Source organism: Peromyscus californicus, unplaced genomic scaffold (assembly GCF_007827085.1).
Source record: "Peromyscus californicus insignis strain IS unplaced genomic scaffold, ASM782708v3 Scaffold_2__1_contigs__length_46816999, whole genome shotgun sequence".
NCBI classification, from domain to species: Eukaryota; Metazoa; Chordata; class Mammalia; order Rodentia; family Cricetidae; genus Peromyscus; species Peromyscus californicus.
The window spans coordinates 3351592-3365350 of NW_026294540.1; the positions used below are offsets into that span (position 1 = coordinate 3351592).

At 52.4% G+C, this 13759-nt stretch overlaps 1 protein-coding gene across 2 annotated transcripts in view; it reads right to left on the bottom strand.

Moving 5' to 3' along the window:
• Nucleotides 1-13759, bottom strand: part of Sgsm1 (small G protein signaling modulator 1) — a 71776-nt gene that overhangs the window by 38099 nt on the left and 19918 nt on the right. For both annotated transcript variants that reach the window (XM_052755013.1, XM_052755012.1), the window contains exons 4-10: nucleotides 8482-8644; nucleotides 6867-7019; nucleotides 5533-5600; nucleotides 5202-5347; nucleotides 4943-5074; nucleotides 2401-2525; nucleotides 144-211 (exon numbers count right to left, since the gene is read on the bottom strand). In XM_052755013.1, the coding sequence (XP_052610973.1) occupies nucleotides 144-211; nucleotides 2401-2525; nucleotides 4943-5074; nucleotides 5202-5347; nucleotides 5533-5600; nucleotides 6867-7019; nucleotides 8482-8644 (855 nt within the window). The remainder of the gene's footprint in view (nucleotides 1-143; nucleotides 212-2400; nucleotides 2526-4942; nucleotides 5075-5201; nucleotides 5348-5532; nucleotides 5601-6866; nucleotides 7020-8481; nucleotides 8645-13759) is intronic.

A 13759-nucleotide genomic window follows, 5' to 3' on the forward strand; every position in this document is an offset into this window, starting at 1 on the left:
ACCACACTCAGGGGTAATGCCATTTGCTTGAGGAGGCATCCGGGAGTGTCTTGCGATGCTAAATGAATGAACGGGTGAGGTGGTGAGTAGGGACGGGGATCCACAATGGACGCCCAGCCGCCTGATGTCCCCGTGGTCCCTACCTTGCTGGTGACAGTGCAGGTAAACAATTTCCTCTAAGCGGATGGTCACAGCGTAGTCCCAGTAGACGCTGGAAAGGGGAAGGCGGGCAGACTGCAGGAAGCCAGAAGTCCAGCCCAGGAGCACCTCTGCCTTCTCACCAAGATCCACGTGGCCCCAGCCCAGCCCACCCAGCCATCCTCCCCTCCTTTTGGTCTCAGCACCTCAACTTTCTGAAGAATGACACCCCCCTCCCAACCTTCTCCCTATTTACATGGTTATCAGAACCCAACTCTGCCAAGTCTCCACCCCAGGACTCTGGGATGGTCACCCGACCCAGGCCGGCCAATCAGCACTGAGAAGTCACAGTGATTAATGCATGATTGGCACTATTACTCAAGCATGATCAGTGTGAGGGGATGGTCACATTTATGCTTAGACAGTCCAGGAAGAGCCCCTTGATGCCCAGGGACACTCAGAACCGTGCAAGGAAGGTCTGTCTGAGCACAGGGTCTGTAGACAGGAGGCAAAGGCCAGAGATAAGATGAATTCAGGCATGGCCGTTCAAGTCCCTGGGTCCAGCCTGAGGACTCCTGCCCCTGGGTTCTCTGGAGCATTGTACCAAATGCTCCAGTTAGCTTGGAGTTGATGTTTTCGTGCCTGGAAGTTAAGCAACTATACTGGCCCAGAACCTTCCCTCCGGGCCACCATGTGACCAGGGGCAGAAGTTAGAACAGCCACTCCCAGCTCTGACCTTACACGGGCCAGTAGTGTGACTTGAGGGTTTATCTGAGCCTCAGTTTCCCCATCTATAAAATGGAAGCTCTAATAAGATCCCCATTGTAGTGTTTCTCTGAGAATCTTCATTTGAAGGACCCAACCCAGAGGCCCTCACACAGTCAGCTCAGAACACAGTGCTTGGGGCATGGTCCCTCTGGGTACTGACTTAACGTACTTCTGGCTCAGAACCCACCACCGTTCTAAAACCAATTATTTTCCCCATCAGAACACCATGGGAGGGGGCACCTGGGAGAGTGGGCTTTGTGGTAGCCTAGGAATGCAGCCACTCAGGAACTCCGTACCAGGGGGCAGAGTTCAGTGGTAGTGCAAGCCACTGCCAGATCCATCACGGTTCTACCATGCTGCCATGCTGCTGGCCAGAACTGGGCACCCGGGAATGGCCCAGACTCATCCCTGGGAAGAAAGAGGCCCCCCGACGGCCCCCTCTAGCCCAGGATCCCCAGATGGTCTGGTGGACACGCCTCCCATGTGACCTTTTCCTCTCCTTTGTCACCATGCACAGGCGCCTGAGTCTTTTTGTTCCAACTCCTGCTTCTTCTCTCAGCTCCCCACCCCCACCCCAGGTCCTTCCCCCAGAGAAATCTCTTTTTCATAGATCCTCTCACAGCCCCTGGTCTTGGGAGGACCCAGACTAGCACAGGTGACAAGCCGGTGGCTGACGCCGCCCGTGGACCGTCTCTCTCCACTCTTTCTGTTCCTCTCAACTGGAGTCAGGGCAGAGTATCATTACATGCCTTCCTGCCCTGGGCCACCAGTGGGTCAGGGTAGTGGACATCCTTGACGGTGGTCAACAACCACAGTGCCCTTTCTGTGTATCGGTCCTCACCGTGTGTGTGTGTGTGTGTGTGTGTGTGCGCGTGTGTGCACGCTCTTCAGTACAGATGAGGAGACTGAGGCTGGGGGGTGTGGAGGTGGCTGCTCAAGGTCACCTGGCTTGGGGTGGGGAGGGGCACGGTGGGCAGTTCCTGATGCAGTCTGATGTGTCTTCACAGCTTGGTTGAGGTGTCATTTGCGGTGTCTACATTTGCTCGCCTTACACTTGGATAGGTCTGGGGAGCACATTTATGAATTGCATCTTTGAAAATCAATCAATCAATCAATCAATGTGGGGGAGTGCACGCCATGATGAATGAGTGAAGGTCAGAGGTCACTTCTCTTCTTCCACCAGGTGGGTCCCAGGGATGGAACTCAAGTTGTCAGGCTTGGTGGAAGGCGCCTTTGCTGGCTGCCAAGCCCTCTCGCTGGCCCTGGAGAGTAGACTTATGGATGTGAGCGGCCAGCCATGGCCTACCCCTGAGGCTCTGCCACTGTCTCCAGGTGGTCCCAAGGCTGCTGTTCCTTCTGAGGCCTCAGCAGCGGGGAGGCTGGGCTAGGGAACCATGACAACCAGGTAGACTGGCCGGCGGGACCATCCGCCCCTGAGAAGAGGGCATCCTCGTGTCTAGGAGAGCAGGGGGGACTCAGTTGAAGTTCTCTTACCTCTTCTCGTAGTCCAGGTCTCCAACAGACCCGTTCATCAGCTGGTTGGGTGTCCACTTCAAAGTCATGACATCAGCTGTCTGGTGCAGAGACAGGTACCCGGGCACAGCCTCCATATCATCCCTCTGCAGAGAGAGGAGAACTCAGGCCTGGCCATGTTGCTGGACTCCAGTGGACAGGGGCCTGAGGCCTGCCTGACTCAGGGACGCAGATGCAGAACCAAAGGGCTGGGCTGTTTGCTGCAACCACTTGGAAGAGCCCCTCAGCATCCCTCCCGGTGCCATGTTGAGCAAAGCCACCTGCAGCCTACCGTCCAGGGTGAACTTGGCAGAGTCCAGCTGCGAACGCTGCTCACCCCAGCACCAGTACCCCCCCTCTCTCTCCCTCCGGAGGCTGTCTCTATCCCAACGTTTCTTTGGACCCAGCCTGCCACCCTAACATCACCCCTTTCAAAATGAGGCCTGTATCTAGGCCAATCTTAGGGGGTAAAGAGAGGGCATGTGCCCGTGCACCCCATCCCATAGATATTACCCAGAAAACCTCTCTCCAAGCACCCCCACTGTGCTTCTACCCTGCCCAGAATCTGCTATGGGACCTCTCACCCACTTCTCATCATTCTAAGTTAGTGGGTGGGCAAGAAAATGCTCCCATCTCTCCTCTGGGAAGAAGACCCTGCTCACTCCCGAGTTGCAGTCCTATCCATCCCTGAATCGGGGCACGTCTGACCGCCCGCAGCATCTCACAGCTGTGAAGTGGCTATCGCTACATAGTCACACGCAGGCTGTGATCACTGCCAATCATCCCCACGGTTGAGCCTGGCAGGGCTGTTATTTTGTAGGGAGGACATGTGAGTACGTTTGAAATGTCTCCCGACAGAGGAGCCGGTGATTCAGCTTTGAATGGCAAAGCTATTGTGATGTGGGTTTAAGAACAGAGTGACAGTCATCTCCCCAGGTCACCCAGTCCCAGGTCCCCTTGGAAAGCAGGGATGCCATGCTCCGTGGGCTTTCAGACCGTCATCGGAGATGCAATGGACACTCTGTGCTTACTGGAACCGATGGGTCAGAAGTCACCAACCTTTCTGCGTCAAGGGAGACTGATAGGAAATGCTTTGGATTTTGTGAGCCGTGTATGGTTCATGGCAACCACTTGTCTCTGCCACCAGAGCCTAGCACGGCTGTGTTTCAATATCTTGATGACTCATATTCTCTCTCTCTCTCTCTCTCTCTCTCTCTCTCTCTCTCTCTCTCTCTCTCTCTGCTGTGGATGGCACCTGGGGCACTCTTAGCCCTCTACCCCTGAACGGCACCCCAGTCCTTAACATTCAAAGCTTCTTGTTGGTCATTTGAAAAGCAGCTGCATCTTAAACTCCTGACTTCCTAAACCTGAGAAACATGGGCCTTGCACCCGCCATGATACAGACATGACAGAATGACCTGCTCAGGGTCACCCAGTGGTTGAGGCTGCGATCACAGACCTGGGGGCCTCTCCCTGCTTTCTTCCAGCAGAGCCCAACCACCACACTGACTGTGACCCAATGACCCTGAGGACAGGACGGCAAAGGACACAGCCCTCAGGGTAGGGCCTGCTGCTCGTGCTTCATGCTCTGCCCTTGTGCCCAGGCAGCTGTTGGAGAGAAGAAGGTAACCAACTCATTGTAGCATGTGGTGTGAGAGCAAATCATAATCCGGCTCCTTGTGCGGGCTTCAATCCATCCCTACAGTTAGTGCAGCTCGGGGCACTTCACAGCGAGCACTGGACCACCTTCTCAGTACCATGCTGTTTCCTGAGCGACAGCAAGAGTGAGCAGCCAGGCAGACGGCCTGGTGGACAGGGATGTGAGGGTAGACGGGAGAAGACGTGGACAACCCGGTGGATGGGGAGAAAGATTAACAAATGGTTGGGGGGAGGTGTAGAGAATGGAAGAGCTGACTGGAAGGGCAGCTAGCTAGAGGTATTGCCATTCACGCTTACATATAGATGTATGGATGCATAGGTGTGTGTGTGTGTGTGTGTGTGTGTGTGTGTGTGTGTGTGTGTGTGTGTAGATAGATGACTATGGATGGACACACAGCCAGATGGATGTAGGAACCGATATACAGGGGAGAGAATGGAGGAATTTTTTTTTTTTATTGGCAGACGAATTGACAAATGGATGAATGAACCAGCAAGAGGCTGAACGATGCATGGACAGATGGGTGGACAAGCAAATTTATGTATACATTACGTAGGTAGGTGGGTATTGGCAAATGGAGGAATAGAGATTTTTGAGTGGGTGGGTGGGTGGGTGGGTGGATGAAGATATTGCTGGGTAGATGAAACAACACACACACATGGAGGATGGATTAGTGGATTGTTATATTGGTAGTTGAATGGATGTATAGATGGAGTTGTTGGTAAATATATGAATGAACAGATGGGTAGGTGGGTAGATAAATTAATAGGTAAATGGATAAGCAACCTGGAGTTAGAGGGACCTCCCCTGCCCCTATAACCTGTAGCCAAACCCTCAGAGCATGATCTAGGCCCACCCCAAACTCACTGGCTGAACCAGAACATTGTTCTTGCCGTAGAGCAGGGTGGCCCTAGAGTTCTGATGCAGGGACTCTACGTAGTCCCGGGCAGAGATGGATGGTCGGTCGTCCATGCTGCCACTGGAATGCCTCTTCTGGATCTGGTGTCAGGAGAGGAGGGAGAGGCATGAGTCTGTGAGTGGGACCTTCAGGACTCCCACCTTGTTCCCTGTCCCCAGGCCACGTCCAGACCCTGTCCAAGGCCCTCCCACTGCCCACTCATCTCACACAGAGTGCGGGCCGCTTGGTGGGTGAGTCCTGTCTCAGATGTGAGCTGTGGATTCGGTGTCTCTGGACCAGTTCATCGGCCGAGGGGTCGGTCCAGAAGTGGTCAGCAGTCTTCATCTTGGTATACTCCAGGGCACAGGGCCCCACTGTGGAGCACACAGGGCTGGGAACCTGGAGTCCCCAAAAGTGCTCCCACCCAACTGCCTCGGCCCATTCCCTTTCCTCCCAGGCAGTGAGCATGCCCCAGAGTCCAGTACGAAGACATCGGAGCAAGAGACAGACCCCTGAGGCCCAAGAGCAAAGGACCAGATGCAGCAGAGAGCCGACTTACCCAACAGAGAGGCAAGGATGGGGCCATCCACAGGGTCCATCAAGAGAGCCTCCTTCTCATAGTATTTACTAGGGGGAGGGAAGGACATGCGGGTCTGCATGGGGACCAGGAGAGGGCGCACGTGGGTGGACTAGGTTCCACACCCTAGGAGCCCAGCTCAGAGCCTTAGCTGCAAAGGGGATAGCAACTGTATCTCATAGGTTGAGCAAAACAATTGAAAGGCATCTGGCCTGGAGCTCATGGGCTCCTGCTCACTACACAGCCCCAAGGACTTAAGGAGAACAAAGGAGTCAGGCTCCCAGGTGATGCTGTCCCTTTGTTACCAAGGCAACACAACACAGCCTAGCTGGTGTCGACTCAAAGGCTGTGCTAACAGGCTGTCCTACCCTGATAGTCAAAACAAATGTCAACACCAAGGCCCAAAGCTCTGAAATCTGACCCTGATAAATGTGTGATGTCATCAATACAGTCTCTTTGCTGAAGGGGATGCACCTCTCTGTGAGAGAGAACAGTGGAATGACTTCCGGTTCCTTGAAAACTCACCTGACACATAAATATTAATAAGGAGCTGCAAAACTTAGATGGGGCTGGAGGGATGGCTCCACCATTCAGTACTCTCTTGTAGAGGCCCTGGGTTCGATTACCAGCACCCACATGGTGGCTCACAACAATCAGTAACTACAGTTATCTCAGGATGGGTGCTGAGGAAGACGTCCCACACCGTAAAACCTTTCCACCACATTAATCTGAGCCAGGGGAGGAAGTGTCTAGAGTCACTGTGTATTTTTGACATACTGTGGCCCACTAAGTTCTTTTCTGCATCTTCTCTGTGAACCACTCCATGCTTCTTAGCTGGAGAGACCATTAAGGCACAGAGACGTAGAGTGTCCTGCCGTCAGCAACCAAGTGGAGGAAACCACAAAAGGATGGAATCCACGACCCCTCCATCTCGCCCTAAATGCAAAGCCCCTGTTTACACGTGGCTATTCAACACCTGAATCCTCCCCAGCTTTCAAGCTACGCTACTTCAGGGTCAAACATCCAGTTAAGCATTTTTTTCTTTTCTTTTATCTTTTTTTTTTTTTGGTTTTTCGAGACAGGGTTTCTCTGTGTAGCTTTGCTCCTTTCCTGGATCTCACTTGGTAGTCCAGGCTGGCCTCAAACTCACAGAGATCCGCCTGGCTCTGCCTCCTGAGTGCTGGGATTAAAGGCGTGCGCCACCACGGCCCGGCAAGCGTTTTTTTTCAAACTTCAGAAAAGCCATGTTTATTCTCGAGGACACAGTTCCCAGAATGGCCATCAGGTGGCGACAGAGCAAGGCGGGCGGCTCTCACCTGCTGTTTTCCACCAGATAGTGGACTATTTTGTCCAGGACCCTCTCAAAAAGGGCGGTGCGGATCCACAGGTGTTTGATTGCCAGCGGGGACAGGTTGGGCAGCTTCGGCAGCTTCCGCACATTCTCCTGCAGGCCCTGGATCTGGTTTCGCCTTTGAGACCAGCAGGAGGAGAGAACACACTCAGGAGAGAGGGAATCCACAGAATCTCCTCACTCCGGGTAAGTGGGGGTGGGTGGGGGTAGATGTGGTGATACATTGTGTACCCTAATGAACTTGTCTGAGGATCAGAACCAGAACAGCCAGCCACTAGTTCTTACCTCTATGAAATCCTCAGCCTATATAGAGAGTGAGTTCCTGTTTTCTCATGCCTTCTATACCTTTCTCTGCCCTGCCGTATTACTTCCTGGGATTAAAGGTGTGTGTGCTTCCCAAGCAAAGGATCCCAAGTGCTGAGATTAAAGGTGTGTGCCACCAAATGCCTGGCTCTGTCCTCGGATCCTCAGGCAAGTTTATTAGGGTACACAATATATCATCACAGGTAGAGGGTGGGGGGGGGGGTGAGTGTGGGGGTGGGGGGTAGAGGGTGGGGGTGAGGGTAAGGGTGGGGGGTGAGGGTAGAGATGTAGGGTGAGGGTAGGGGTGGAGGAGAGTGAAAACATCAGGCAGAGAGTGGCCAAGGTTGAGTGGAACACTGCCAGCTCTGCCATCAGATGCCAGCCTCTCTGTCCTCCCTCCTCTCCTGCAGTCTCCTCTTCTCCTTCCCTCTCTTTCCTCTCCCGCCCCCTCCTAGAAAGAAATGCTGGCCATGGAGGCTTAGATCTATGGCTCCTTCAAAGACACCCCGCTGCCCTTGGGAAGGTAGCTGTGTACTATGGCCCTGAGGGTCCCATGGCCTCACCCCACCACCATCCCACTGCTCCATGGTCCAGCACATCTGGCTCTGAGTTCAAGTGTGAGAACCTCAGTGGACAAGGTGAAGAGTGGTTAGGAAGAACATTTATGTCATCCTCTGGTCTCCACCCATGACACACACACCCCCACATTCATGAGAACATGTCCATGGTCCTACACATCACACACACACACACACACACACACACACACACACACACACACACACAAAACAGGGCATGGTTCCCAGTTGGCACTGAATCTCTCAACAGTCATCTTGTGGGATGGGCCAGGAGCTAGACACAGCCTAGGGGCTGGGGATGTAGGTAGATGTGGTGGCCTGTTCTCGTATCCTCAGGTCACTAGACAACAGTGAACAGTGAGTAATTACAGACAGAAAGACAATCGTGAGCGGAATAAACAGGGCAATGGGACAGAGAAGATGAAAGTGGGCGGGGTTTCCAGAGCTGGGGGGGAACCGATGACAAGAACCGGTCACAGGATCAGCTCAGCTCAGACTGAAGAGGTTGAGCATGTGCCAAGGCCCTGGGGTGTGAAAGACTGGTGGGTCTGAAGATCAGAAAAGAAAGCAGAGAGAGAGAGACAGACAGACAGACAGACAGATGGACAGACAGGAAGTGTGGGCTCTCACCAAGCTAAGGGGCAATGCTCACTGCCCTCCAGGGCTGTCCCCGCGGACGCCCCCCAACGCCACACTCACGCGCTCTCGATGAGTTGCTCCAGATCCTGCACCTTGCGGCTCAGCTCCTCGGCTGGAGGGAAGCCTTTGCCCACCTTCATGAAGAGCGCCGCGATCTTGTTGCTCCGCAGGAAGCCGGCAGCCCTCCGCCTCAGCCCGTGCAGCACACAGGCCTCCACTGCAGCTGTAGGGGACACCGTGGTCGGGAGCTCTGTCTTGTCTCTGGTCCACACTCCCCAGCACCATGAACGACTTAACACCACAGAGGAAATGCATCCATGCCCACTTGCCAGGCACACCGAAGAAGTCAAGAGAGGTTCGTGGTTAACGCACGCTAGGACCAAGGTCGGCCGGCCATCTCTGCTCACATCCTCTGTCAGCCAGCAGCCTGCTGTGTGACTGTGGGGAATGACTTCCTCTCTTTCTGCCTTTGCCTCCCCTTAAAGGGAGGGTGTGAGGAGCAGTGGTCTATCAGGATGCTGTCAGGACGTCTGACACAGTGCACAGGACATTCTTAGAGCCCACACGGAGAGCTCTGTTATGAGTCTAGCTGCCATTGCTGCCGAGAAGGGAGGCACCAACGAACCTCACATGAGTTAAAGAAACACATCACCGTCATTGACATCATAGTCATCCTCACCATCATCATGTCCATCAGCTGTGGCCATTGTCATTATTGTCTTCATCCTCACCACCACCACCACCATCACCACCATCACCACCATCATCATCACCACCATCACCATCCTCACTATTGTCATCATCGTTATTTATCACCATTGTCCTGGCTAGATTTTATGTCAGCTTGGCACAAGCTAGAGTCATCTGACAAGAGGGAACCTCAACTGAGAACATGTCTCCATAAGATCCGGCTGTAGGGCATTTTCTTAATTAGTGATTGGTGGGGGAGGGCCCAGACCACTGTGGATAATGCCATCCCTGGGCTGGTGGTCCTGGGTTCTATAAGAAAGCAGGCTGAGCAAGCCATGAGGAACAAGCCAATAAGCAGCACCTCTCCATGGCCTCTGCATCAGCTCCTGCCTCGGGATTCCTGTCTTACTTGATGTTCTACCCTGACTAACCTCTGTGATGGAGTGTGACCTGGAAGTATAAGCAAAACTTCCAAAGTTGCTTTTGGTTATGGTGTTTAATCCCAAGACAATAATTACCATCACCATCCTCATTGCCATCATCACCACTACCACTATCATCCACCACCATCATCCATCACCACTACCATCATCATCATCCACCATCATCATCATCCACCACCATCATCATCCACCATCATCATCCACCATCATCATCATCCACCACCATCATCATCCACCATCATTATCCACCACCATCATCCACCATCATCATCCACCATCATCATCCACCACCATCATCATCCACCACCATCATCATCCACCAACATCATCATCCACCACCATCATCATCCACCACCATCATCATCCACCACCATCATCATCCATCACCACTATCATCCATCACCATCATCCATCCATCACCACCATCATCCACCATCATCATCCATCACCACCATCATCATCTACCACCATCATCTATCACCATCATCATCATCCATCATCATCATCATCCACCACCATCATCCATCACCACCACCATCATCCATCATCATCATCCACCACCACCATCATCATCCATCACCACCACCATCATCCACTATCATCATCCACCACCATCATCCATCACCACTATCATCATCCACCACCATCATCCATCACTACCATCATCATCCATCACCACCATCATCCACCATCATCATCATCATCCACCACCATCATCCATCACCACCATCATCCATCACCACCATCATCCACCATCATCATCATCATCCATCACCACCATCATCACCACCATCATCAACCACCACCAACATCACCCATCACCAACATCATCTATCACCATCATCACCACCACCACTATCATCATCTATCATTATCACCACCACCACCACCACCATCATTCCCACCACCGTCATCACTGTGACCACATCATCGTTAACTCATACAACTTGTCGAATCTCTCTCATGGCCAAGTAGAAAACTGCTTCCACTTTTCAAGTGCAGACACTGGCTCAGAGAGGAAAACTGAATCAGGGACAAAGTACAGGGACAGGATTCGAACCCAAGCCTGAGGTCAAGGTGCGTGTGTATGTCACTCACTGCACAAAGGCAGCTGAAAAGGAGCAGCGCTGGCCTTGGCCTCCCACTTCCGTTTCCCCTGGGCACTCTGCCTGGCTCTCCTTCAGGACAGGACACCTGGACTGTACTCTGGACTCTGCTGCTAACTTGCTGTGGGAGCTCAGGCCAATGGCTGCCCCGCTCTGGACTTAGGTGAGCTCTTCTGGAATATGGCTCTGTGCCGGCCATTCCGGTGACCCATGACCTACTCCTGGCATTTCTGGGAACCTTCAACCCTCTTTCTATTTCCCACTGGTATGCATTAGGTACATACTCAATGCTCACTGGAAAGTGAGTATACAGTAAGACCGCCCCCTTATTAAGGGTCTGCCAGCTGGTGCACAACTGTTAGGACTGACCTTGCCCTGGACTTGTAACAAAAGTGTGTGGTGAGAACTCTGGTGAGCACACCCTGAAACAGTGAGCCAGCTGGCGCTCGGCAAAGCATGAGCATACGCAGAGACACCAGGCGCTTGTTTTTGTCACGGACTCCTTCATTTCATGTCGCAGGCACTTACTTCATTTGGAAGGAATACCTGACAGAGCATGATCTGCCCATGCAGAGGGGCATTCTGGGCAGGGCTCCCCCGGGGCTTCCGTAAAATCTGGCTTTTAGCTGACCCATGTGGTCCTCCCGGATTGGCTGATCAGCTCCCAGGCTTTGCATGTGCCTGCTCATGTCTTTCTGACAATGGTCCCCAAGGGATAGAGAATTTAAAAATACTCCTAGAGTCCTTTACACCATATTTAATGCCTTTCAATTTCTCCCACCCCCCAAAAAAAACTTGGGTCTGATAGATAATTATTATTATTTTGAAGTCAAGGTCTCTCTATGTAGCTATAGCTGGCTGGAAACTCTTTATGTAGACCAGGCTGGTGCTTAATCTCACAGTGATCCGCTGTTTCTGTCCCTGTCTCCTGAGTGCTAAGACTGGGTGCAAGGGACTGGGGATGGAGCCAGGGCCTGCTGCATGCCAGGCAAGTGCCCTACTAGAGGGCTGTAGCTCCAGCCCTTTCCAATTCTGTTTTGAGACAGAGCGGGTAGTTTGAGTGAGAACGGCCCTTATAGGCTCATATGTTTGAATGTTTGGTCCCCAGTTGGTGGAACAATTTGGGAAGGATTGGGAGGTGTGGCCTTGTGGGAGGAGGTGTGCCATTCCGGGCAAGCTTCGAGGTTTCAAAAGCCCACGGCATTCCCTGTCAGCTCTCTCTCTACCTAGTATTTGTGGGTCAGACAGACGTGAGCTTTCAGCTGCTGATCCAGAGCCATGCCTACCCGCTGCCATGCTCCCCACCACGATGGTTACAGACTCACCCTCTGAAATGCTAAGTCCCTGTTAAGCGATTTCTTCTCTGAGTTGCCTTGGTCATGGTATTTTATCACATCAAAAGAAAAGCAAGACACAGGGTCTAAGTTGCCCAGACTGGCCCTGAACTTTTGGACCTTCTCATCGCTGCCTCCTGAGTGCTGAGACGACAGACCTGTACCACCAGGCCTGGCTGGCCACGAGATTCTTTAACCGCATTTCTCTTCCTCTGTAGCTTAACTGACAGCTGGGTCTCAAGTCTTAACGTGTCATTTTATCCTCAGATAGAAACATCCAGAATAAAAAAATTAAAAGCTGTCATAAGCATATAAATTACAAAATACTTTTATGTAAATAAAGTTTTCCAATCTACACATAGACAAGTGTGTGCATGTGTTTAAATCGACACACTCTACTTTCCACATGAGGTCCTTGCTAGCCTGACCGTTGATCCCAAACGATGAGGTTTGGGCTCAGCCAGAGACTCTATCTCAAAAGCCATCAGGTGGAGAGCAGCTAAGGATGACGTCCCCCATGTTGATCTCTGGCTCACACACATGAACACATGTGAACACGTGCCTACACCACACACACACTCCAAGGAAGATAAATAAATAGGAGATCTTGCTCAAGGTCACTCTTTGGGTTGATGGCTGTCAACTTGACACAGGCTAGAGTCCTCTTGGAAGAATAAGCTCAATTGAGAAAATGCCCCCATCAGATTGGTCTGTAGGGAAGTCCATAGAGTATTTTCTTGATTAATTATAGGTGTGGGAGGGCTCAGCCTACTATGAGTTGGTTCTGCCTGGGCTGGTGGTCTATAAGAAAGCAGGCTGAGCAAGCCATGAGGAACAAGCCAGTAAGCAGCACCCCTCCATGGCCTCTGCATCAGCTCCTGCCTCCAGGTTCCTGTCCTGACTTCCCTCTGTGATGCATTGTGACCTAGAAGTGTAAGCTAAAATACACCCTCCCCAAGTTGCTTTTGATCCTGGTGTTTATCACAGCAATATGAAGCAAACCAGGACATGGCATTCAATAGGAAGTGGCAGAGGTGGGATTTGAACTCAGGTCTTCTGCCTGCTACAAAGTGGTAAGGTTCTGGATGCCAGCGTGCACCACATGTAGTCAGTCCCACGGGTGGTGCCCCCCAAGCCATACGGATGGAAGTGGACAGGCTGGCTACATATCTTTGCTCAGGTATCTTCACAAGGCCACGATCATAGGAGGGAAACCCACTGTGTGCTTCCGGTGAGACATCCCACTTACTAACGTTCCAAGGAGAAAGACAGGAGTTCTCGCTTCCAAACAGCCACCCCACCGTGAGCTGGAGGTGACCTCAGGCACAGGGAACCTGGCTCCTCCTGTGCGGGGGATGGCTTACAGAGGGGTCTGAGTCACACTTCAGACCCCAAGCCATATTATAGGCTCAGTCTGCTAAAATGTGGGTCTCAAGACACCTCCGTGGCTGCTTACCCCCCACACCTGATTATTTATTACAGGGTCTTCTGTAGCCCAGGCTGGCCCAGAACCAATATGTAGCTGAGGATGCCCTTAAACTTCTGATGCTCCTTTGTCTACCACTGGAGTGCTGGGGTGAGAGGTGTGTGCCACTATGCTGGCATTATGTGTTGCTGGGGATGGTACCCAGGGCTTTGTGCATTTGGCCCAAGTACTCTACAAACTGAACTGCATCCCCAGCCCGCATCACCCCTTTGAAACAGTCCCCATTTGCTCCATCCTTGACCCAGCCACACTGCAGGGCAGAGGCAGAGATGACTGAGG